Raw genomic sequence first — 27,762 nt, forward strand, 5'->3', positions numbered from 1 at the left:
GTTGATGGTAAAATGTATATAACAGGCAACTAGATCAGTTAGAATCTTATGTGCACTTAGAATTTGAGTTTGTGATTTTTACACATTTTTCCTATTCTACCTATAAAAGTTGGGAATGAAGGTCTCAGCTAAGAGGAACCATGGAGTCAAAGAGAGTAGGGCAGAGAACAGAATTGGAACCTTTTTTAGGGGCAATTGGTTGGCAAGTTGCAGAGTTAATAATAATAGTTTCTCAGAGCTGGAATGAAGGGAAAAAATAGTGCCTTTTCTACTTCCACTAAGTAGCAAACAATGGAGGATTAATTTGTCCCTTTTTACTAGGAACAAGATCTGGAAATAGAATCGGTATAGAAGGGCTGAATATACATACATACATACATACAGACACACACACACACACACACACACATATATATGTCCTTCTGAGAAGGACATCTGCATTATCTGGCTGGGTATCTGGTTGTGAGGTTTAGGAGAATAATGCTAATGAGATGTCTCAATGTCCTTGTGGAAGAAGGGCTTAGTGGAGTAACCTGGGATCTGTGTTTAGCTATGTCCTTCTGAGAAGGACATCTGCATTATCTGGCTGGGTATCTGGTTGTGAGATTTAGGAGAATAATGCTAATGAGATGTCTCAATGTCCTTGTGGAAGAAGGGCTTAGTGGAGTAACCTAGGATCTGTGTTTAGCCCTGTTCTAGTTAACGTTTTTATTAGTGACTTGGATAAAGCCATAGATGACATGCTCATCAAATTTGCAGCTCCAGACACAAGGCTGGAGGTATGACTACCACAGCAGATGAAAGAGCCAGAATCCAAAATGATCTTTACAGTCTCTAGAGCATTGGGCTAAATCTAATAAAGTGAAATTAAATAGGGATACAAGTGAATTCTTATATTTGGGTATAAAAGATCAACTTCACAAGTACAAGAGGGGGGAAGCATGGTTAGTTAGTCATTGTAAAAGAGATCTGGAGATTTTAGAGGGCTGCAAACTCAATATGAGTTGACAGTGTGATATGTGGCATCCTAAAAAGCTGGCTGTAACCTTGGGGCGTAGCTTCTAGGAATAGGGAGGTGATAGTCCCACTGTACTTGTCCCTCAGCAGCCCTCATCTGGAGTATTGTGTTCTGTTCTGGTTGCCAAAATTTTAAAAAGATCATTAATAAGCTGGAGAGTATCCACAATGATGGTTGGAGGCTATAGGCCCCCTTGAGCACCGTAAGTCTCTGTCATATAAGAATAAGTTGAAAGAACTAGGCATGTTTAGTCTGGAGAAAAGACGATTCCAGGAAGGGGCCCCGGGGGGTGGGGGGAATGCTAGTAGGGGATGTATTAGATTTTTTTGGTTTGGCCCAAGAAGTCAGAAACAGATCCTGTGGGAAGTTTTAAAGAAACAAATTTAGCCTTCGTGTCAGGAGCAACTTCCCAACAGAGCTGTCCCAGAGTGGAATAGGCTTCCATAAAAATTGATGGTTTCCTCCTCATTGGGGGTTTTGAAGCCAAACCTGAATGGCCACTTGTGAGGTATGTTTATAGGGGGAGGACCTCTATAGATGGGGCAGACAGCTATGGTCCCTTCTACTGTCAAGTTCTACGATTCTGGGAGATGAGCCAAGGTAGATATGAAGTTGTACTGGGTAGTGTTACTTTTCCTACCCTTGTATCTTAGATACTTGACTTCAAAAATCATTTTTTAAAAAGGATTATGTCAAAGGTTTATAGTCTCACGTTTGGAAAATAGTGGTTAAATACCATCTATACAAGTTAAAATCTGTGCAAGGTAAAGGAATGAGAAGAATAGAATTTGGTTGAACAGTTTTTGGAAAAAAAAAACAAGATACCCCTTTTATCATAAAGATCTTCAAAATATTCATAGTATCTTTTTCTTATGGTCTCTGATAGTTTCAGACGTTGGTGATAGGCTTTTGTCTTTTGTTTTTATTTCTTGGATTCCTAGATTTTTCCTTCTTATCTGTACTAAGCTTTTATTGTATCATGTTTAATCTCTTGACTAAAACAAAAATAGCTTTATAGCAATTGTTTATAAAACTGCCATTGGCTATTAGTTTTTCACTATATTTTAGCTCCCGTGTGTGTTACTCCTTTCCCAGGTACGATGTATGTTAAACATTTGGGGTGTGATGCTCTTCATCAGGCTGTCATGGATTGTGGGTCAGGCTGGGATAGGTAGGTACACCTTTATGCTGTTTTATTTAGCTGGGAATTATTTAGGTACTGTGGAAGAATGGTGGCGTATGTTCAACAGTACTTTGTTTTGACTTATGACATAAGCTTAAAAGAAAGACATTATGAACAATATTCTCCTTCATATCGGTGTTGCATTGGTGATCCTGTGATGCCTTCATCTTCATAAGGGTATTTTTTAAAATCCATTTTTAGTTATAAAATAAATTGGAGGCTTAAATGTTTTGTATATATTTATAGAGTTTTATGATTTACGGAGCACTTTCCCTACAAACAACCCTGTGAAGTAGGTAGAAGCACGTACAGTTTTCTCCATTTTATAGGTGACTAAACTGACACACAGTTTGTAACTTGCTCAAAATGATATAAATAGGGAAAGGCAGATATTGACCTGGACAGACTGCAGGAATAGCTCTCTTTCAGCTGTACCATACTGCTTCTAATTGCCTCTATATGTAAGAAATTCTAGATGTGATAGCCTGAAAGTGTGGTTTACATATGTTTTCTCTGTTTTAAAACAATTTTTTAATTAACTATTAAAGCATCCATTTCTTTTCCTTTAAGGTCTGTCAGTTCTTGTTATAGCGATGGCCACTGTTGTCACAACCATCACGGGATTGTCTACTTCGGCAATAGCTACCAATGGATTTGTAAGAGGAGGTAAAGTTAATCTTTTTAAAGATATTTCTTTCTAGTCTTTTAGATCTCTGTTAAAATACATGTATTAAAAACCACCTTTTAAAAACAACATCAAATTTATATTTCTAACCCTTTTGTAATCTTAAATTTTTGACTTGCTGTTATATATAAAATAAAGAATATGGCTACTGGATATTTTCTAACATTTTGCTTCTATAAAATGTTGGAGGCAGGATAGATCAGAGGAGTTCTGTTACTAAATTAAAATTTTGTTAATGCTCCTTTAAACCTGATTAACTTTTCTGTTTTAATGTTTATATTATAAAATATATTTTCTCATTTTGAAGGGTAACTATAAGCTCAGCTCCTTCCATAAGATAAAAGATGTTGTAAGCCCATCATAATATATTCATAGCTTATTATACTTTTGTCTTATAGAGTGCTACATAACATGGATTTAGATAATGATCGAAGTAGAGGTATAAGATCAGATTTTAATACTTAGAAATGTTAGCTAGGTGGCACACTAGATAGATAGGGTGCTGGGCCTGGAATGAGGAAGACTCCTCATCCTGAGTTCAAATGTGGCCATAGACACTTACTAGCTGTGTGATCCTGGGCAAGTCATTTAACCCTGTTTAACTCAGTTCCTCATCTGTAAAATGAGCAGGAGAAGGAAATGGCAGATCACTCCAGTATCATGCCAGGAAAACCTCAGACACTACTGAAACAACTGAATGATAACAAATTAAAGGTACAAATCAAATAATTAAACAATTCCAGACTCACTAGAACTTGATTAGCCTAATTATTTTACCACTAGATCATTAAGTATTTTTTGAGCATTTATGAGAATATAAAGTAATACAAGGCAGAGTCCCTACCTTCATGGTGAATACAACCTAATTTTCTAAGACAGAAAGATTGGCCCATGGAAATATACTAGGCTGTATGTTAAAAGCTAGGTGAGTGATGCTGATAATAAGTACTAGGTAAGTTTTCTAAGCTGCTAGTTGGAGCAGTGAATAGAGTACCTAGCTTGAAGTCAGGAAGACTCATCTCCCTAAGTTCAAATCTGGCCTCAGACACTTACCATTGGATCCTGGGAAAGTTGCCTAACCCTGTTTGCCTCTATTTCTCATCTGTAAAATGAGCTAGAGAAGGAAATGGCAAACTACTCTATTACCTTTGCCAAGAAAATGCCAAATGGGGTCATGAAGAGTTGGACACAACTGAAATGACTAAATAATACCACCAGTTTTCTCAGTCAAAGGCTGGATAACCACAGGTCTGGGATGTTGCAGAAGAGAGTCTTGCTCAGCGACAAGGTGGTCACTTAGCCTTCTCAGATAAAGCAGAATGTGAACCAGACTTTTCCTGAAAGCTGGTCAGCAGTCAAATCTGGAATTACAGGATATAGAGGTAGAATTTCACACTGAGTTGATCCAGTTATAGAATTTATTGATAATATATAAATCAGTATATAAATGAGTTTGGTAAAGGTAATTGAGCATACAGATCCTCCACCCAATTCACTACCTTTTGGATCTTGATGTGTGTTCTGACCTCCACCCAATTCACTACCTTTTGGATCTTGATGTGTGTTCTGATTCTGAGACAAGGGCAAGGGCAAACACTTATCAGTCCAGTAACTAGGCCTACCCAGAGCTTTGTAGACAGATGCTGAGAGGCCCTGAGGATAAGAACCTGGAGGTAGGGTTGGGGGAATGGTTAGGGTCCATGAGGTTTTAAATTGCAGTAGACAGAGGAAAATGAGCCTTTTACAGTTATACCAACCTATAGTGAGCATGCTTTAGCCACTTCTGAATGTGTCAGTCATTAATAGGTTCAATAAGAATAAATATAGGATAGATAGAATTCCTTTGGTGTTGGACACCTAATGAATAGTCAGTTATTTTAATTTTAACTATTTATGTCACAATGGTATGTCTTCTCCTCCCCTTCCCTTACCCCCAGTAGAATATAAAATCCTTGAGGGCCAGGGCTTCTTTGTTTTTCATCTTTGTGCCTAGCTCACAGTTGGCACTTAATGTGTGCTTGTTGAACAATTACATGAAAACTAGGCTTATTACAAGAGAAATGAACATGCATGTGGAACCCAAAGAGTTCACAATTCATGTAGAAATTTACATGTTTATGACAGCAGGACAAGGAAGGGGGAAACAAAACTCCACCTAAAGGGGTGTAGCACGGGAGGGGGAAAAGTGCGCTAAAGGTAGGAAAAAGACAAAATCCCCTCCTGAAAGGGAGGAGCGAGGCAATGGCAAAAGCCCCATTCTTTTCCCTAGGGAACTGCTAGACTATGAAGATAGAATGGTTTGCAAATCTACAGGGTCCTAACTGCACAAGCAAATTTCCCAGCCTGGCACAGACTGGCTGGCACCTGTCTTGACTCCCAAGGACACATAGGGAGTCCAGTTTGGGATGCAAACAACAAATTATGTTGGGGGTAGGGAAGAGTAGTTTATCCTTGACACGTTCAGGGCCTCCTGCATGCTCTGGATCCAGTGTTTTTGGAATATATGGCAGTTCAAAAAAACATACTCGGGGAACCCCTTAACAATCCTTAACATTTCCTTACCCCTCCCATCCCTACCCCTGGCCGTTGGTCAAAGTCAACCCCTCAGTACGCTGATGACCACAGAGAGCACACTGGGGTAAAACAGTACTATGGACACTACCTGGGACAGCCCCAATTACAAAGTAGGATCAGAACCATTAAAAAAGCACAGTACAAGCCATGGTAAGAATGACCAAAATTAGGGACTAATTTGAAGGGGAAAATCAAACATCAGGATAATCAAGCGAACTTAGCATACAGATACGGAAAATAAAAGCCAAAGAGATACAGTAACGGCCATCAGTAACAACAGACATTAAGTCTTCCTATAACTTAGTAATCCTTTCCAATATCCATTCAATCAACACAATTCATCCTGGATCTCAGACATCCTGTGCAGTTGTCTGGTTCCTGGCACATCTTTCCTTGGGACAGTCTGGAAAATATCGTGTCCTTGGGGGCACCCCTCCATTAGATTTTTCCATTTTGGTTCCAGGTTACTTGTAAAGGCTGTTTATTTGTTATTGCTAGAATCCTTAACAAAACAGATCTTAATACAAGTTGGCACAGACTCTCAAAATTTGCTTCTCCAGTAACAAGTTCATGTTATGAAAACCAGCTCAAATCTTGCACATCTAATTTAATCAGTATCAGAACTAAAAGGGAGAGCACCAAAAGTAGGAAGCCAGAGTTTACATGAAACTTTAGAGAATTTAGATTTCAAATACCCCATGCCATTTCTGTCTTAAACACTGTTCTCAACAAGCTAAAGGGTTGCTGATACATTGATATATGTAAGATATCCAAATACAAACTAAACATTTTAAATACCTCAGAAGGCAAAACTCTCATAATCTTCCAAATTAGATATATATATGTTCATTTAATCTTGTTAGTTCCTCAAAATTTTTACTCAAATCTTTTTTTAACTTCATAATATTTATCAATTCACTGGTAATTATTTTAGAACTCCAAATTTAAACACCATTTGATTTAAATTAATTCTGATCTAATTTGCTTATCCAATTCTTCCCCCTCCCCCCCCCCCCCAGCCCCAGGAAGAACAGAGACAGATAAGGATTTTAACCCTCACACAAAAACATACATTATAGAACACTTTTTACAGGATGACCTATGATACACAAATAAAGTGACCAAGTTAACATCAGTTATAGCAAAAGACTTGGGATGACACTCAAGTAATCAAGTTGAAAATAGTGCATATCAGATAAATTATTTATAATAAAACATGTTTGTACCCTAGGACATGCTTCACAAACAGGTATTATTTCCACATTAGTAATAAACTTGAACAAAATTGACTTTTCTTAGATGTACATAAAAAAATCCCTAAGTTTCTCCCTCTAAGGAGACTAATTGTAAAATTGAAGAATTTTACTTCAAACCAAACTGAAGTTGCTTCTCATTTAGTTTCAAAGTTGATAGAGTAACAGCTAGGTCCCACAAACAGTTGTATTAATACCCAGTTATTTTTCATTTGAAACATTTAAGGACCTTCTTTTGTGCAGAAATATATATACATACATACACACACACATACACATCTAATAACAGGGAGATGACTAGGCCAAATACTCATTTACTAAGTTGTTTAGAATATGGAAAGGACTGTAATTCTAGGTTGAGTAGCTCAGGTCTTATACACATGTGTTTTATTATAGTAGTTCAGATGTATCCCAGCCTTAGTCCAGAGGATGATGATATAACATTTTGTTTGTAGCCTTTTTTCACAGATTTCTTTTACCTTTGTCCAGTTATTCCCGTATTATTCAGAAAGAATGAGCTATCTCGGGGATTAATCTTACATATGACTATGTAAATAGCAGGCAGATGACAAGTCCTAGGATTAGTTTACCTGGTTTTTGGGATGTGAAATAACCATACATTCAGACTGAAAATAGTAATATCTTACATATTCGCATTATGCTCATCACTTCTATTGACCATTTGCTCAGATTATAGAAATTTGCTATAAAAGGAAAAAACAGGGACGTGATTATCATAGCATCAATCTTAGCTCTGTTTGGCTCCAGGTAAGAGTCACAGTTGACAGTCAGTCATGCAATAACAATTCCACCTCATAGCCAGGCAGGAAACATTCCTCTTCGAAGGGAAGTAACACTATGGGGAGAATGAGCAAGAAGGGTCCTATCTTGGGCTATGCCAAGGTCATCTTCTTGGCTTTCCCCCAAATACAGACCTCCGCCTGTAACAGTTCAGGTTCACATCCCCTCTGAGCAGCTTCTGGCATTTCTCAGAAAGGATGGATTGCTGACTTGATCCATCAGACAACTATACCTGAGTTCAAAACTCAAAACAATAGTCCCAAGAACTTTCACCCCAAATGGCAGGTTTCACTAATCACAGCTTAGGGTTGGATGTAGTTATTTTTCCTCGTATTATTTCTTTGTATCTCCATTGCCTAGTATAAATAACATCTTTCACATAGTATGCACCTAATAAAATATTTGTTGAATTGATTTGCTTTGAATCAGAGCTGGGATTATCAGAGAATGCTTGTAACAAGGCTTTGAAAAGGGAATATCCCTTATCAGGCATTTTGGCTTGATTGAGAGGAGTTGAAGAATGCAGTTATATTTATGATATTTATGATTTATTTATGATATTTCTTTGATCCTCTTATTCTACAGCTGCATTTGCCCACCACCCCCCAATGAACCATTACTTCATTATTACTATGTATCTCAGGTGGAAAGTGCTTAAAAATTTTCCTCTTTAATAATGCCACAGAACTTGCATATTTTAGAGAGACTCTGACAGAAAACTACTTCCATAAGCTAAAATGCTCAAATTAAACCATCTTCTAAAAGATGTCATCTGACCTTTTCACATGCAGTTTAGAAAGTAATTTATGCTGAATAAATAGGGGAAATTTTAATTTTCTTAAATTTTCAAATGATGCTTATTGGGGGAATGGTAAGCTTATTAGAGGAAAAAAAATACAGAAATCGGTATCTTATTTTAATAATTGGCCTAAGACACCTAGGCCCCAATGAGATTAGTATTACATTTATACTGTGCTTAGAAATATCTAAACTTGGCTACTTCTAGGCCTGACAGTATAGTTTCATTTTCACTCATCTCCTTAATTAGACACATTTACTCATTTCATATTCAGTAGTTCAGTACAAAAATGAATGTGGATGTAATCTGGAGCCATTTGCATTCACATCAGTTTTGTTTTTGTCTTTTTTTTACATTTATTTGCTCTGTGACTATGGGCAAGTCTTTTAACTTGCTTTCCGATCTGTAAAATGGGGATAATGAAGTTTCTACCTTAAAGATTGTGCTGAAGATAAAATGAAATGGTGTCAGTAAAAACCTTTTTTAAACCATAAGTGCTATCTAAATATTCTTTTTACAAAAATCTTTCGGATCAATGACTTTTATACCCTCTGTGTTTACAGCAATCCTGAACAGAGAGTTAACTTTGTTTTTCAGAAAGCTGTGTTCGTATCTCTGATCTGCTGGTTGGTTTTCTTGACTCCTTAAAATAAATATGGGTATTCTTCAAAGCTTTTATCCTTTGACCTTTTTTTCCTCTGAAATCTCACTTAAGATAGTGGGGTGCAAGGGGGAGAGGGTGGAGCCAAGATGGCAGCTGGAAAGCAGGGACTTGCCTAGGAAATCTCCCCCAGGACCCTCCAACCACCAATAAAAAATGGCTCTGAACAAATTCTAGAACTGCGAACCCACAAAATAGCAGAGGGAAGCAGGGCTCCAGCCCAGGACAGCCTGGATGGTGGCGGGGTAAAGTCTGTTGCACACAGAGCTGGGAGTGGAGCAGAGCCCAGCGTGGGCTACGCCTGGACCAACCAGACAGAGAGCCGGGCAGAACAGGTCCTAGCGCCCTGAATCAGTGAGCTGTGGCACTTACCAGACTTCTCAGCCCACAAATACCAAAGACAACAGAGAAGGTTACTGGGAAAAGCTGCTGGGACAGAGTGAAAGGAGTTTGCAGTTGGGCCACTGCCCCAGGGGCAGCAAGGGTGGTGCAGCTACAGAACTACAGCTGCAATTGCCTCCAGCCCCAGGCCCACCTGGTGGGAGGAATTAAATGGTGGATCTGAAGAGGAGTCCAGAGCCTGCTTAAGATCTGAGTCACAGTCCAAGTTGGCGGTTCTTGGGAAAGGAGGAGTGCTGGTGTGGCAGAGCTTGCTGTATAGAAATAGCTCTGAAAACAACTGCCCATCCCCTCAAGCTTGGAACAAAGTACTCTTTACAAGCAGTCATACCCCCACGAAAAACTCAAGGGTCAAGTAGTTGGCTAGGAACATGAACAGGCAGCGAAAACGATCTCAGATTCAGTCTCAGACTTTGGAATCTTTCTTTGGTGACAAAGAAGACCAAAACATACAGCCAGAAGAAGTCAACAAAGTCAAAGAGCCTACATCAAAAGCCTCCAAGAAAAACATGAACTGGTCTCAGGCCATGGAAGAGCTCAAAAAGGATTTGGAAAAGCAAGTTAGAGAAGTAGAGGAAAAATTGGGAAGAGAAATGAGAAGGATGCGAGAAAACCATGAAAAACAAGTTAAGGACTGGCTAAAGGAGACCCCCAAAAATACTGAAGAAAACAACACCTTAAAAAAAATACACTAACTCAAATGACAAAAGAGCTCCAAAAAGCCAATGAGGAGAAGAATGCCTTGAAAGGCAGAATTAGCCAAATGGAATAGGCGGTCCAAAAGACCACTGAAGAAAATACTACCTCAAAAAAATTAGATTGGAGCAAGTAGAAGCTGGTGACTTGATGAGAAATCAAGATGTTATAAAACAGAACCAAAGGAATGAAAAAGTGGAAGACAATGTGAAATATCTCATTGGAAAAACCACTGACCGGGAAAATAGATCCTGGAGAGAGAATTTAAAAATTATTGGACTACCTGAAAGCCATGATCAAAAAAAGAGCCTAGATATCATCTTTCAAGAAATTATCAAGGAGAATTGCCCTGATATTCTAGAGCCAGAGGGTAAAACAGAAATTGAAAGAATCCACAGATTGCCTCCTCAAATAGATCCCAAAAAGAAAACTCCAAGGAACATTGTTGCCAAATTCCAGAGCTCCCAGGTCAAGGAGAAAATACTGCAAGCAGCCAGAAAGAAACAATTTGAATATTGTGGAAAAACAATCAGGATTACACAGGATCTGGCAGCATCTACATTAAGGGATCGAAGGGCTTGGAATATGGTATTCCGGAGGTCAATGGACCTAGGATTAAAACCAAGAATCACCTACCCAACAAAATTGATTGTCATGCTCCAAGGCAAAATATGGATTTTCAATAAAATACAGAACTTTTAAGCTTTCTCAGTGAAAAGAGCAGAGCTGAATAGAAAATTTGACTTTCAAACACAAGAAGCAAGAGAAGCATGACAAGGTAAACAAAAAAGAGAAGTCACAAAGGACTTACTAAAGTTGAACTGTTTTGCTTACGTTCCTACATGGAAAGATGATGTGTATAATTCATGAGACCTCAGTATTAGGGTAGCTAAAGGGATATAAATACTTAGAGACAGAGAGAGAGAAAGCGCACAGGGTGAGTTGAATATGAAGGGATGATATCTAAAAAAATAAAATCAAATTAAGGGATGAGAGAGGGAGAAAAGGAGAGATAGAATGGTAAATTATCTCACATAAAAGTGGCAAGAAAAATCAGTTCTGTTGGGAGGGAAGAGGGGGCAGGTGAGGGGGAATGAGTGAATCTTGCTCTCATTGTATTTTACCTGAGGAGGGAATACCATACATACTCAATTGGGTATCTTACCCCACAGGAAAGAAGGAGGAAGGAGATAAGAAAGGGGGGGGGATGATAGAAGGGAAGGCAGATAGGGGGAGGAAGTAATCAAAAGCAAACACTTTGGAAAAGGGACAGGGTCAAGGGAGAAAATTGGATAAAGGGGGATAGAATAGGAAGGAGCAAAATATAGTTAGTCTTTCACAACATGAGTATTGTGGAAGGCATTTTCTAAGAAATGTCTGCCCTATTTATGTATTTTGATGAACAAACTTTATTTACTCAGTATTAAGTGCCTTCTGTATACCAGGAACTGTACTGACCACCAGGGATACAAAGAAAGGCAAAAGACAGTCCCTGTTCTCAAAGAGCTCGAAGTCAAATGGTGGAGACAACATGAAAGCTACTATGTACAAAAAGATATGTGCATCATAAAATGGAAATAATCAGTAGAGGGAAGGCGCTAACATTAAGGGGGATCAAGAAAGGTTTCTTGTAGAAGATGGGATTTTACCTGGAACTTGAAGGAAGCAAGGAGGCAAAAATGAAGAGGGAGAGTATTCCAACCAAGTATGGGGAACAGTAAGTGAAAATGCCCAGAGTCTAGAAATGGAGTGTCTTATTCAGGAATATTAAAGCGGCCATAATCACTGCACAGATTTAGGGATTAAGGAAAGAGGAGTTTGATGTAAGAAGACTCAAAAAGTAGGAAAGAGCTGGGTTGTAAAGAGCTTTGAATACAGTGTCAGACAGATGATTTTATGAGTGGTCCATTCATCTGCATATTATAGTCTCCACAGTAGACATTTTTCATCAGCTCCTTTCCCCTGGATTTATCATTAGGTATAGTTATGACAAACTTTTAGTTAGAGATCTTAAAATTTAGGGAACTCTGCAGTGTTGTGAGATTTGATGAAATTAGTACAATGTCATCTTCACACAGGAACACTGGGAGAACATCACCATCTATAGAAAGTCCCTCTTCTCTTTGGAGTCTAGATTGAACGTGATCCAAGACACTGACACTTTGGAAAATGCATCTCCTTGTTTTATACATTTTACTTGCTATTAATGATCAGAGAGTTATTACACCAAGTTATGTTACATCTTACAAGGAATATTGTCTGATTTCTGACATGCATGAGAGACATTATCTATGTAAGTTCATTACATGTTAAGTGCCAATATGTAATAAATATGCAGAAGAATATAATGAGGAGGGATGAGCAGTACAGGTAGAAAAAGGATTCACATGGGTAAGAAAAAGGCTATTACTTTCAAGCATTGCAGGAATAAGCAAGAGAATTTAATGAAATTAATTTGGTTAATGAAGCCTAACAATAGCACAAATTTTCAGCCAGGCCACTCGTTTCAACTTTCAAAAATAATTGCAGTTCTTAGAATTATGGAGGAGGAAAGAGAGGGGTAGAGAAGACAGTTAACAGCATGAATCTGCCATTTGCAGTTTGAAATCATTTCAGTGTGTCATGCCAGCCCACTCCTGATGCTGCTTTGTTTTTACATGGAGTTGCATGCTGCTTACCAAGGGAAGAGAAGGGTAAAGAAGTGATATGTTGGACAGTGTTGCTACTTGGTGTTTTACTCCATGGTGAACTAGTTAAATTATGAGAGTTATTTCAGAAAGCCACAAACCTATTGTGCTGCCAAACTCCACCCCCAACCCTCCCCACTCCCTGCAAATAATTTTCCACTTTGATTTTTGCTGTGATTTTCTTGGGTACTATTTTTAAATTTTAGTTTAGAAAATAGAGTAATAATGATTTTTAGGCTTACACTGTCTGTATCAAATATCCTAGAATAAATTTTGGAATAACAGAAAAGATAGTATCAAAGGCTGCTTTGGTTTGCAGAGCTTCACTAATTTTCATGTACTGCATATCATATATGCATATACATACATATGTATCTATATACATGAATAGTTTACTGAAGTGTGAAATCTTTTCATCGCTTTCATTTTCAGTGATTCACATTTTTTCCGATTCCCCCTACTTGAGTTTTCCAGAATTTAATTCATGTTGAGAGGCAGCATGAAACAGTCAGAAGAGTGCTGGGTCTGGAGTCCTAGGAGCTGGGTTCAAATGCTATATTCAGTACTGACTACCTATGTGACCTTGGCCAGTCAGCTGGCCTCTGTGGTCTACACTACCCTTGATTAGTATGATCTTCCTTAGCTTACTGCTCTCAAGTTATAAAATGCTTTCAGACATAGCCTTGAAAGAATTCTGGGGGACAGACAGTAGGATCATAGATTTAGAGCTGAAAGAGACTTAAGGTAGCTCAGCCCTATCCCTTCTTTTTATAGTTAAGGAAACTGAGGCCCTAGAGGGATAAAGTGATGTGCCCAAAGTCCCAAGTGTGGGAAGAAGCAGAGTCAGAATGTAACCCAAGCTGTCTGACTACAATCCAGCATAGCTTGCGTCACTCACAAAGGAGGCTAGAAACGCTGAGATTTAGGGGGTTACCCAGCTGCTTAGCAGTGCCAGGTTCAAGGATCTTTATTAGAGAGGCATTGGGACATCGTGGAAAAGAGGACTGGATTTGGAATCACAAGACACTGGGTTTGAATGCCACTTATCTGTCCCCTGGGCAAGTCACCTCTGAGCCATAGTTTCTTCATCTGTAATATGGGGGTTATGCCTATAGAACCTACCTCTCAGAGTTGTTAAAAGAACCAAATGAGATAAAGTAAATAAAGTGCTTTGTAACTTCAGAGTGCTATATTTATATATGTTAGATATTATTATGTATTACATATGTTTTGGTATCATTAATTTTTAAAACCCTAAGAAAAATATTAAATCAATCCTTTTCCTATGTAATTCATTTTAATGTTATATGTTTTTCTCCCCCTCTCCCCTTTTTAGATTGTAATTACTGTGTTTGAGGTAATTACAGTTATTCTACCAAGTGTTACAAACTCAAGCCAAAGTCGTGATAAACACAGAAAATCAAGAATGACATATACATTGAATTGGGACACAATAATAATACCCTTGCACGTGCTACTGTTTTTCACGTTGTAAATAAATGTGTAAAAGTTAACATAGGAAAAAACCCTGTTGTTACGAGCCCAAATTTACAACTAGCCTGATGTTTTATCTTATGCATAACCCAGTGTCAAGCCAGTTGATTTATCTCTACAGAACCTCTGCATTTATCAGAGCTTTGCTTTTCTTTGATCAGTACTTCTAATATTGTAAACAGGGTACCTCATCACACCTGTTCCTCTGTAAACCTCTTGGTTAGCCTGGGTCCAAGCATTTTAAATAAAGCTTTCATGCTTCTTACAGCTGGTGGGGAGAACAGTGTGCGGGCCTGGGCTGTGGCAAATGGCTGTAGGCCAACGCACCCAGTGTTTTTTTTCTTTAGTGTTGCTTTGCTTCACAATTTTTGATATTTTCATATGCCGAATGCCTTAAATTTTGGTGATGAAACCATAATAATTACATTGGGGTATTGAGAAAATATAATAGTTAAAACATTTGAATAATTTTTATAATGATGAAGATAGTTATCCAGTAATCTCCTTGACCTATATTGCATGTGGCTGTAAATAATATGCTTAATTTTCTGTCCTTAGATTAGCACTGCACTAGTTTGCACAGGAAAGCTTTATTTCATGACTAAGCTTTAAGGAATTGTAGACTTCAAAATACCTACTGATTTTTGCCAAGTGTTACACAGTAGAAGCTTAGTCACTCAGGTGATGATTTTCCTTAAGAAATAAAAATAGAAACTAATAATGAATGGGCAGGAAAAAAACCAGCAGAAGCCATTTTGTCATTTTGAAGGTGCTTATGAAAATAAAATGGCAAAATAACGTTTCTCATGTAAGGTGCTACTATGTAAAAAAGATGCAGGGGAGTTTGTTTTTACATTTCTTTTGTTAATATTTTGTTTTCAAATTACCTAAAAATGCCATATAAATTATAATTGAACAGGAACAACACTCAAGAAGCTGAATAACAAACATCTGATGTGCTAGTTGTCAAAGACTCAGAATAAAATTTTAAAATTATTTATTGATAAGTAGCCTAAAGATAGATTACTTTGTGTGTCTATTAGCTTAATGAAGGAATATCATATAAAGAATTTTAATTGGCTCCTTTCTCTTTTTATGAAGGATAGTATAAGAGGAAATAAGAAATGAATTTCAGCAGGACAGTTTTATATTGAATGTGGGAAGAAATTCTTGGCTGTGAAAATTGTTAATTACTTAAATTTATTATCAAAGAAATTGCATGTTTTCTTTCTCTGAATAAATGCTTCCCCAAAGGATAAAGACCTCAAATCTGTGCCACTTGTTAGTTGTGTGATCAACACTTTTTAGTCCTGTATTTAAAATGGGGATTATGACAATACTTATAGTCCCTACCGCATAGTGTGGTGAAAATCAAGAGATACATTTTTGCAAGCATTTAATTCAACAGCAACTTACTAAAATTGCTACTAATGTGTACAATGTGCATTCTGTTGTAAAATTTTTGGAAACCATAAAGTGCTGTGTAAGTAAACTTGCTTTCATTCATTCTAACTTGATTATTTTTTTTTCTCTCTCTTTAGGAGGAGCATACTATTTAATATCTCGAAGTCTAGGACCAGAATTTGGTGGTGCAATAGGCTTAATCTTTGCTTTTGCTAATGCTGTTGCAGTGGCTATGTATGTGGTTGGATTTGCAGAAACAGTTGTAGAGTTGCTTAAGGTAATTTGGTTCCAGTTTGTTTCTTTGGTTGTGACTTTGTTCTTATTTCTGTCGAATACATATGTTAAAAAGAGTAGTAGACCTAATATCCATAGTCGGAAATTTTCAAAATTTAAAATCTAAACTTCCAAGCAGAAGGCAACTAGGTAGCATAATGAATGGACCCGAGGTGAAATCCTGCCTCAGACATTGAATAGCTGTATCATCCTGGGCAAGCCACTTAACCTTCTTCTGCCTCGGTTTTCTTACATGTAGAGTGGGGATAATAATAGCACCTACCTCACTGGGTTGTGGGGCTCAAAGGAGAAAACATATGGAAAGAGCTTCATAAATCTTGAAGGACTACATAAGTGGTAGCTATAATGATGGTAAAGCTGTATAACTTTTCCAGTTGCCTATTGTAACTATAATCCTAAATTAGTTTATCGTTTGTTATAGTTAAAGTTTTTGTTATTTTGTAATAGCAGATATTAACATTGGTTTTTATGATATCCCAAAGAATGTCTAATTATTTTAAATGATAGCGTAACATTGCTTTTAGATTTTATACTCAATTTTCTTAATTTAACAAATCATCTTACTACTTATGTCAAAAAAAGTAGAATATTGTAACTTCACAAAGGCTGAAAATATTAATAATCCATGTCCTTTTTATAGATAAAACACTAGCATATTAATATTTCCTCATTCTGGTCATTCATCTATTTGTGAATGTACTCATTTTTCGGTTAGCATTTATAGTAAATTACTATTCATCTGCAATCCAACTAGAAAGCTATAATAACCATGTTTTTAGCATTCAGCTTTTTAAATTAATTTTTTTTTCAAAGAACAAGCATTTATTTTATCTCCCTCCCACCCCACTCTACCCCTTATCCTCAGGGGAACAAAACAAAACTTTTGCAACGTATGTGTAGTCATACAAAACATACTCCTTTTTTGTCCAAAACTGTGTCTCATTCTGCATGTTTATTTTATTACTTCTCTGTCAGGAGCTGAGTAACATTCTTTATCACTGATCCTCTCGAATCATAGTTATTCATTGAATTTATCAGAGTTCTTAAATCTTTCAAAATTATTCATTTTTACAACGCACCATTCATCTTATATGAAAGTGAGTAGTGACAAGTGACTGAATACCAGGAATTTATTTTTCAAACTCAAGAAATTGACTAGTGTTTAAGATAAATTTATGTTCGACCCATAAAACCATCAAAGAAAGATTAAATCATGTTCACCATAGTTTTAGTGTTAGGTGTTTTATTTCATTATTTGGAAAGAGGTAATTCAAGTGGTATGGTTGTGGGGGCTTTAGGGGGTACATATATCTATGTGTGTATATATATGTATAAATATACATACACACATACATATATACACCCCTTGAATTTTATTTATATATATATATACACGCGTGTGTGTGTGTGTGTGTGTGTGTGTGTGTGTGTGTGTGTGTAATGACTTTGTTATCTAGCTCCCTAGCCGTTCTAATTTAAATGGGAATACTGTGGCTTGACTTCTGGATATGAAAACACAGCACTTGAAGTCATTAAAATCATAGAAAAACTTAGTAGTTTTAGTAGAGTTTGATTTTTCTCGTGCTAGATTAGTACAGCATTAGACAATTCATTAATCATATTTTACTTTATGATCATCTTTTGTGTTAAATTCTTGATATGTTTTTGCATTGAGCTTTGAATAGCTTAATCTCTGTTCTAGTCAGTCTTTCATGTTAATATTAAATAAATACTACCATTACATATGAATATATGATCTTTTTATAGGAGCATTCTATACTTATGGTGGATGAAATCAATGATATCAGAATTATTGGAGCCATTACAGTGGTATTACTTTTGGGTATCTCAGTAGCTGGAATGGAATGGGAAGCAAAAGTAAGCAATTATATGTGAAAATACAAAAAATAAATATGCAAAATATTGATACAAGTTGTTGATGGGAATGAATCTGTTATTTTTGTAACTTTTCTTCTAATGGGTTCCAATGTATTTTAAAGGCAGATTATTGTATATGGTTGCTTTTTTATTTGGCAAGAATACATAGAGTGAGAAGTATCTCAGGACACTTTAGTGGTGCCACAGTGTTACTGTCACTCTAGGTTATCGCTCCCAGCTGGTGTCTTCCCAGTCCTCTAAGCATCATTAACCTCTGTCATCATCCCTTAGCCATTTCTCCCATGGGATATACTTTGGGTTTCTGTATTTCCTTTTATTCTGCAGCTGCTTCTTTAATAAGTACAGAACCCTAACAAGAAGCAGGGATTTCCCTCAGATGCAGGTGGACCTGGATTTCAGTTCTCTCTTACGTAATGCTGGCAGTGTGGTCAACCTCTCAGTTCTCCCAGGCAATTTCCTGAGATTGTAAATTGCAGAAGAGTTGTTGGTCTTCAAGTGAAATTCCAGGTCTAAACCAGAACATATTTCTAGTACCATAATCAACCATTAAACAAATCATTTGTAGATTTAATTTTACAAAATGCAATTAAAACTTCAGTCTAACATATAAATGTAGAGGCAGTAAGAGCTTTAGTTCTCACTACTGGATAACCTGTTCTTTTTTTGTAGTTCTCACCTGGAGTCAGCCCTTATTCTGTCTAAGCTGAATGCTCATTGAAGCTTTTAACTTGAAATAGATTACATGTGGCAAGGCTTGTAGTTTTCTTGGCCTTTCTACAACCTAGTTCTGGATCTTACCTCCTGTCCTGTGGAAAGTATTTCTCATCTGGACCCCTGAACATCCCTCCCATTATCATCTGTCAAGAACCTTATAGTTACTTCTTTGAAACTTTAATGGCTGTAAGCCATCATGAAGTCCAAATTGGCCTCCTGAATAAGGAAGTGTCTTCTTCCTTATTTGGCTTGCAAAGATTCCTTCTGTGAATCTCAGGTTACCTAGCATTGGCCTTAAAGATGGCCAGTCTTTTTTTCCATTTGGGGTTATTTAATCAATCACATTTATGATCTAGCTTTTAATGTTCTTATTTTTTGGTAAGGCATACCTGCTTGTTCTAGTATCAAAGCCTAGCTCTTTCCAGCATCTATAGTCCTGCTTGGTTTGTGTTTTGATGGCACTGTCAAAGTGTTTTGGTTTTTTTAGAGGGTTGGGAGGAGGGGGAATTCCTGATTGATCACTGAAAAAACCAATCTTTCCGATTAAGCTTCCCACTAAATTCTTATTTCTCATCACAGTTAACCAATCCAGTCTACTTTCCCAGATATTCTTTTTCTCAGACCTCTTCCTTCTCTCCCTCTCCCAACCTAAATTGTACTTTCTAGAATCCATGTTTTTAATGGAAAAATTAAGTTACACATGGAATAATAATAGTTTTCACCTACAGTAAAGAAGTGTGTCATTCTTCCATAAGCTATTACTATATGTTCCAATTAAATATAATAATTGCACACTTCTTTCCATCTGAATTGCTTTAGGTAGAAATACTCAGATCAGTGACAGTGGATAAATCACATTTCTTATGAATGTATAATTGTTATTTTAAATAATAGAGGAGAAGAGTTGATTATTCACTCCTAGTATCTAGGGTAGACAAGCAAGCCATATTTATTTTCTCCCACTTCTAGAATCTTTGAAACCAAAGACCCTGCTACTCCCATCTTTGTTTTAGGGTTGGGGGGAATGGAGAGAGGCCAGAAGTCAACCTAAAGAAACTAGGGCTAGTTTTATTTTTATGTACTTGGAAATGTCTAATGAAATTGAAAGATGGTATATAAACTGAGTTTTTTAATAGCTGCAAAGCAATTACCAAAGCACTGTTTTCCTAGTTTAACAATAAACATTGATTCTTCTTTTCACACTTTACTAGAAGCAATAAATTATTCCTGTCCCCACAGATTGACTTATGTTTTGATGAGCATCCTCTCAAATTGATATGGAAATGAACAAGAAAGAGGAAGGATAGTCTTAAAGAAATTTCTCTCTCTTTGAAAGTCTTTATACTAATTTATACTGATGCCTTCTCCTGAGGCTTACATATTTAACAAACCCTTTCCTTCTACTTAATCCCTTTTTTTTCTTGTGGCACCAATACCTTTTATACTACCTACATGTTTCTTTCCTATTCCATTTGTAAATAGTGTGTCATTTGTGTCCATAGTCCCCCCTTGCCAGAAGGATTATGCATAGAAGATGGAGGGAGTATATGGGAAAGGGTCAAGAATGAATGGTGAAGGATTCTACACAGAATTGTTTGGAGTTGCAGCACTTTTTTACTTGTGGGAAGCATATATATCCTGAAAGTGGGAAACCATGCAGGAAAGTTCTTTAGCAAATGGGCTTTGCTCAGGATTAACAAATTTATTTTCTACCAGTAAGATATTAAACATGTAGAATAGAAGCAAATTTTCTTATTAGAAATTTATGTAATACTTTTTGTGATCCTTTGGCCTAACTCATCTGTTATATTGCATGAATGTTATTTAAGCAGAAATTAATTTTAGAAAATTCTGGATACTTTATAATCATCAACTATGTATTAAAAATGATCATTGATTCTGTTTTTAATGACAATGTTTAAAATTACAGGCGCAGATTGTTCTTTTGGTGATATTACTACTAGCTATCATTGATTTTGTCATAGGAACATTTATCCCATTGGAAAGCAAGAAGCCTAAAGGTTTTTTTAGTTATAAAAGTAAGTTTTTTTTAAAAAAATCCTAAAAGTTAAATATCAAAATTTTAGTGTAAGATAAAATTACTATTATATTTTAAAGAATTTGGATATCATGTTAATGAGGTAGATAATTTTGTTGTATATTAATTGATTTAATTGATTTTGAATCTCTTATATAGTACAATAGGACTTAGTTATATTTATTTTTAGCATTCCTCATTTTTATCATGAAAAAGTGATAGAATTTAGGACATGTGTAGCAACTCTTCAGAATTTCATTTCCCACCTTTCTTGCTTTTGAAAGAAAAGAAAGGTTCATGGAACTTTCACTTACGTATTGAACTGGTTATAACATAATTTGTTCTTAATTATTTTGTCATTTTTTCTACATATTTTAAATCATTGTGAAAGCAAGTAAAAAAATTTTTAGCTTTCAAGTAAAGTAAAAGCTTCTTTCTCTAATTAACTTCAGTTTTCATCCAATTTATTCTCTTACGGTATTCTCAGATTTCCTGTTTTATTCTATTCCCCTTCCACATGTTAAAATTTCTAATTACATCTTTCTCTGCAATAACCTCATTACAGAGGTATGGCTAAATTCTTGCTATTTTCTTATGTTAACAACTATGTGCAAAAAGTGTGAAATAAAAAATAAGACCACTTCCATTATCCCCAGAGGTCTGACAAGGGACAGTGAGTAGGGTTGTCATTCAGTCAAAGTGAAAAACCATGAGTAAAGTCAGTGAGGTGAGAGCAGTGTGAAGGTGATGTGGATTTAGAGTGAGGAAAACCTGTTACAAATACTACTTCAGACTATGTGGCTGTATAACTGAGCTAGTCACTTGATTTTTCTGTGCCTCAATTTCCTTATCTGTAAAATGAGGGGTTGAACTCAGTGGACTTTAAGGGTTCTTCCAGCTATTAATATATGAGCCCATGGAGGTTGCAGAAGAACATTTTATTAATTCAAGCCATTTCTTGACTTGTCCATAGTAATCTTGCCTACAGGCACACCCATGCCACATAAGTACAAAATTAGAGTAGCATTCTTTTCAAAAAGATTTCTGACTTTTACTTTGCAAGCTGCAGAGCTGATAAAGATAGCTTCCTTCTTCATTTGTTTATTGGAAAGAAGGAGCTGATTTCCAAGGACCTGTACTGTTTATAACACTGCATTGTTAAATGTAGTTTCAGTTTTTATTTGAAAAGTATTTAGTTGAGCTGAAATAGCTCCAGACCCTTTTCCCTCTGAAACATTGCTCTCAGATTCTGGCTCCTAGATTTGAGGTCATAATCTTTAAAAAATCAAATATAATGCGTTTAGAATAGAGCAAGGAAAGACAGAAGGATGAAGAGCTCTATAGAGAATTAAACCGGTATGATCCAGAGGACCCAGAACAAGTCTGATTTCAGGTTAATGTAGTATTGATAGGTCATTGTTTTTCGTTGTCTCGAGAGCCACCTTTTTGTAAAATATACATCTTTATTTCTACCTGACCTCATAGTGAAGGTTTTCTTCATATGTATAAAACAATCTACATTATATATTTTTGGTTATTATATATTTGGCCCATTGACAAATACTAGGTAAAATGTGCATGCAGCTCTCAGGAAATGAGGCGCAATGTAAAATGGGGCAGTCTCCAAACCTGTCCGTTATTTCGGTTCTAAACTTTGCTCTTCTCACTTGTCCCACGCCCCCCATGGGAAACATCATATTTGTATTTATTTCACTGGTATGATCCAGTTTTGTCATTAAGGAACCACTTTGTATACTGGCATGAACCATATCTCTCCTGAATTTATAGCCCATGTGTATCGTGAACTTAATGTGACTTTTCCAGGAGTCTTCCTCAGTGCAAACTGAAAAATATTTGTTCGTTGACAGGTGAAATATTTACAGAAAATTTTGGACCAGATTTTCGAGATGATGAGACTTTCTTTTCTGTATTTGCTATCTTTTTCCCTGCTGCTACTGGTATTCTAGCAGGGGCAAATATCTCAGGTGATCTTGCGGTAAGTCACAAATTAGGATATCAATTACATAAGAAAAGCTTTTTCCCTTTATTGTTAATAATTTTACCTGGTTTCTTGCAGGATCCTCAATCAGCTATACCCAAAGGAACACTGTTAGCCATTTTAATTACTACTCTGGTTTACATAGGAATTGCAGTATCTGTAGGTAAAAAGCTCTGTTTTAAAATTTATTACTTATTTTAGAACTTCTAATATTTTATAATGTAGATTATATTCATGACATGCATATTGATTAATCAACAAGCAATTTGAGCTCCAAGTAGTGTGCAAGATACTGTGCTAATCACTGGTTTTCTAATAACTGCAACTACTCTTCTAGGATTTTTCACATTGTTTTAATTTAAAAGGTTATTTATAGTTATAGATAATAATGTTCAATTTCAAACTGTACTTTTACTGGATGATTTAAACTTTTAAATTAATCTAATTCTGAAAACTAGTTTCCTTCAAAGTTCAACTTGTGCTGCCTCTTACAGGAGGATTTTCTTGATTGTGTTGCTATCGGTAGTGTCCCCTTATCTGCACCTCTGCCCCCCAATAGCCTGATAGTTAAAAATGTGTCTCTTGTCTTTGCCAGACTGCATAAATCACCTGTGCCTTATACAAAGTGTTATTTGTGCTTCAGGGTCTTGTGTTGTGCGGGATGCTACTGGGAACATCAATGACACCATCACCACAGAGCTAACGAACTGCTCTTCTGCAGCCTGCAAACTAAACTTTGATTTCTCATCATGTGAAACCTCAACTTGTGACTACGGCTTGATGAATAACTTCCAGGTGAGTGTGGCCTTCCTATTTCTGTAACGGTTCAACAGCCCTAACAGTGTTTAACAAAACCAGGGACTACAGCCTCCATTCATTCAGCCACCATCCTGGTTCAGGCCCTCACCACCTCCTTCCTGGACTTTTGCAGTCCCTTCTGATCTACCTCCCCACTCCAGTCTGTCCTCCACCCAGTTACCAAAGTGATTTTTCTGAAGCCTAGGTCTGATGATACTCCTCTACTTAGTAAAATCCAGTGATTGTTGCCTCTAGAATCAAATGGAAACTTCTGTTTAGCCTTTAAATCCCTTTACAACTTGGCCCCAATATGATATCCTTCCAGCCAGACTAGCCTTCCTCTTGTTCTTCACGCACTACACTTCATCTCCCTTAAGTTGGCTGTCCCTAGTGCCTGTCATGCATTGTTCCATGCCATAGTACCTTTTATTTCTTTCAAGACACAGCTCATGTTCCACTTGTACACAGGAAGTCCTTTCCAGAACCCTCTGAACTGCTTCTCCCCTCTCTCTCTCCTAAAATACCTTGTGTTTGTTGCTATTGTTCAGTCATTTCGGTTGTGGCCGACTCTTCATGACCCCATTTGGGGTTTTCTTGGCAGAGATCCTAGAGTGGTTTGCCGTTTCCTTCTCCAGCTCATTTTACAGATAATGAATAGAGGCAAACAGGATTAAGTGACATGCCCAGGGTCACACAGCTAATAAGTGTCTGAGCCATATTTGAACTCAGGTCTTCCTGACTCCAGGCGCAGCATTCTATCCACTGAGCCATCCAGCTGCCTCTACCTTGTATTTGTGTGTGTGTGTGTGTATACACACATACTTTTTATATATACCTTTATATGTGTGTATACATACATATGTGTATGTGTGTGTACACACATATTTGTATACGTACATGTTACTTCCTTTAGTTTTTATCTTTTTATCCTTAGCATAGTACCTGGCATGTAGTAGGCTCTCCACAAATGCTTATTGATTGAACTTGGATAAAGTGAAGAGAAGGTACTCTGAATGGCAAAGTGCCTACCCTAATACCCATGACCAACCTAAGGGAGTAGTTGACTACAAAATAAGATAGGTTAGAAGCAGTGTAGAGCATAAAAAAGATGTGCTCGTAGCAGATGTTTAATTATAAAATCTCAGCAGTCTCCGCATTTATATACCAGCAGCCCTAAGCATCTCTATGACCCTTAAGGGGATTCTGGTATCATGGCCCAGAGGAATATGTGACCATTGATAACTGAGTCTTCAAGAAAATATTAGATTCTATTTAGCATACTCTGAGAAGGTAGGGAGAACCATGCCTCAGATTTCAGTGAGATTTCTATAGAATACAGTTAAAATAATTTTAATTTTGAGGGTAAAGGTAATGTTTCAGTTGGCTGGAAAATTCATTTATCTAGACTATTTCTCCTTGAGGTTTTATTTTTTTCATCACTACTCAAACTGCTTTTTCTCCTATAGATAATATGAGGTACCTGCCTACTTCTAATTGTCTCATTTACCAATTTTAGTGGTACTTCTGAATATACTTCGGTAATCAGTAATGCTCTTTAATTAGATGTGCCCATATAAAGTTGTATTGTTTTGGAGGGTCCAGACCTAAAATTTGACATTACCTCTTCAGTGTAGCTCTAGAACTGGTCTATACTTTAGAGCACTGCAGAGTTGCTTGGGGAACTGAGAAGTTAAATGACTTAGATTTGGTCAAGCAGCCAGTGTAGGTCAAAAGCAGGATTTGAGCCTAGGTCTTCTTGACTCAAAGGCTAGTCCTCTTTTCACTGTGCTTTTTAAAAACCTTCGAAACCTTTCCTCAACCTGTCTTTCCAGACTTACTGTATATTGCTCTTCCTCCTGTACAGCTCTGTCCCTCAGTGGTCATAATCACCTCCAAAAGATAGTGAGTCTTATTTATTACTTGTTAGAAATTTTGATAAGTTTTGTTGAAGAGGAAATTAATGACTAAAAATAAGAATTGGTGATTAACTTAAAGCACATTCCTCTGGGCTCTGCCTATCTTAAATATAAATCTCAAGTAATTTAAGAGTTAAATATATTTTACAGAACTGTGTTTATAAAGAGCGTTTATTTAATAGAGATCAAATAGTACAGCTGTAATTTTGCTTTTATCTCATTCTTCCAATGTATATCTCTAGCAAAAAACTGGATTTTTTTTGTTTGTTATAAAATTCAAGCAATTTAAGAATAATTGTTGCTTCATTGAGTGGTATAAATATTAAAACATTACATAATCATTTGTTTTTCTAGTCACAAGACTAGGTAAAATTTCTAGAATGAAAGAAAGTATTCATGCACAGTTAGTGATTCAGAGCTATTCTGACATTGATATTGTGTTTGAAAGGCACAAATGTTGGTTTCTGCCCAATGTCTGAAAATGCAGATTCTTGTGATGTTGCTTTAAAATACAAAAGTTTGTTGTCTTCTTCAAGTCTAGTATGTATTCATGCATGAACTGAGAAGCATAGTGTTGAGACAATTGGTGTAGTGGAAAGAGAACAGTATTAAGAAGACCTGGGTTGACGTCCTGCTTCTACCTACTTATTCACCCAGTTCATTGTCCATCTAGCTGTGACCTTGGGCAAATCTCCTTTAGTTGTAAAATTAGAATGTTGGTCTTAATCCATTGTTCTCAAACTTTTCAGTCCCAGGACCCCTTTATGCTCTTAAAAATTGAGGACACTCTCCCAATATAAGCTTTTGCTTATATGGATTATATCTGTCAATATTTAACCATATTCAAATCTAAAATATCTTAGTATTATTATGAAAATAGTTTTGACCTTATGGACATCCTGAAAGGGTCCACCAGGAAACTCCAGGAATGCACTTTGAGAACTGCTAGTCTGATCGATCGAAGGCTCTGTGCCTAGACTGGAGTCTGTGAAATTGGGGGATGGGGGAGGTGCATGTGCACATATGCAAGTATGTATACACATACAAACATACCTATGTTTTCCTTTTGTAATCTTAGGTATTTGATTTTATGCTTTGAAAAACCTTATACTAAAAAAAGGTCCATGACACAAAAAAGCTAAGTACTACCCCAGTTCCAGATAATGTTTAAAATCCCTTCAGCTCGAACACTGTGTAATTCTTTATACTTTGTTGCTTAAATTTTTTTCCACATGTGTTCTTAGAAAGATATATAACAGTGGAATCAGAGAATCATTTGCTATTTGAGAGATGAAAAACCAATGACAAAAGCCATAGGTGGTGTTTAAACAATGTTTCCATACAAAAATTTTATCTGCATTCATAATAGAAATGTTTTGTACATAACTGACTTTTGAAATAAAGGTAGCTAATCCACTGAATGACAGTCAGGATCCAGAAAGATTCTCTCAGCAGCCCAAATTATTGAGCTCAGTCTTGAAAGGATGTCATATACTTGGGTTCAAAAAATCAGTTTTACAAATACAACTTGTAACAGGCCTGTAGTTTGAGAAAGATCTAAGGATTTTAGTAGACAGCACACAATCTCAAAGTGAGTCAGCAGGGTAATATGGTATCCAGGAAAGCTAATGCAATCTTAGGTCACGTGTCGAAGACTGTGGAAGAGGTGGTTCTGTTATACTCTGCAGTGTTCCAATTATATTTGGATTATCATGTTCATTTCTGGAAACCAGTTTAAGAAGAACATTGATAGACAAGTGGGTTTCTGAAGGAGTTCAAACAGGATAGTGAAGGGCCTTGAGATCATGCCATATGAGGATCAATTGAAAGACAGGAATTTTTAGTCTGGAGAAGAGAAGCTTTAGTGGGGACGATGATAGCTCTCTTCAAATATCTGAAGGACTGTTGTATGAAAGACTGATTGCCCTTGTTCTGATATCACCACTCTCTGGGTAGAAAGTGTAGTATGGTTAACATAAGGAAAATCCTCCCAATAATTAGAACCGTCCGGAAGTGGAGTAAGCTGCTTAGCTCAGGTAATGTGGTGGGGGATGGGGGGCTGGGGCAGGGCATTTCTCATTTAGTAGAAAGCTTGTCACTAAGACTAGATAACCACTTGTCAAATGTGATGGGATCCTTTTTTAGCTGTGGTGTCGGAAAGAAGTGGAAGGGACCCTTCAGGCTGTATGTCAACTTAGAAAACCACATATTAACAATATCTGTGTTCTTTTATATTTTTATTTATTCTATTAACTATTTCCCAGTTACATTTTAATCTGGTTCAAGCTACACTCAGGAGTGTTGTGGGTGCAACCTGTGGACTGTGTGTTTGACCATCTCTAAGATCCTGGGACTATCTCCTGCTCTTTGTTCCAGAACTGTTGCCTGTGCCAAGGATAGCCTCTCCTCATCTCTGTACCACCAATATCAGCCTGATAAATTCCACCAGC

At 36.7% G+C, this 27,762-nt stretch overlaps 1 protein-coding gene across 1 annotated transcript in view; it reads left to right on the top strand.

The window, feature by feature from the left end:
• The window catches only part of SLC12A2 (solute carrier family 12 member 2), a 124,925-nt gene that overhangs the window by 51,869 nt on the left and 45,294 nt on the right, over positions 1 to 27,762 (top strand). The window contains exons 3-10 of the mRNA XM_036740957.1: positions 2,114 to 2,189; positions 2,772 to 2,867; positions 15,792 to 15,931; positions 17,716 to 17,826; positions 20,492 to 20,600; positions 22,468 to 22,595; positions 22,677 to 22,761; positions 23,242 to 23,393. Of these exons, the coding sequence (XP_036596852.1) occupies positions 2,114 to 2,189; positions 2,772 to 2,867; positions 15,792 to 15,931; positions 17,716 to 17,826; positions 20,492 to 20,600; positions 22,468 to 22,595; positions 22,677 to 22,761; positions 23,242 to 23,393 (897 nt within the window). The remainder of the gene's footprint in view (positions 1 to 2,113; positions 2,190 to 2,771; positions 2,868 to 15,791; positions 15,932 to 17,715; positions 17,827 to 20,491; positions 20,601 to 22,467; positions 22,596 to 22,676; positions 22,762 to 23,241; positions 23,394 to 27,762) is intronic.

The sequence above is a fragment of the Trichosurus vulpecula genome, chromosome 1, assembly GCF_011100635.1.
Source record: "Trichosurus vulpecula isolate mTriVul1 chromosome 1, mTriVul1.pri, whole genome shotgun sequence".
Lineage (NCBI taxonomy): Eukaryota > Metazoa > Chordata > Mammalia > Diprotodontia > Phalangeridae > Trichosurus > Trichosurus vulpecula.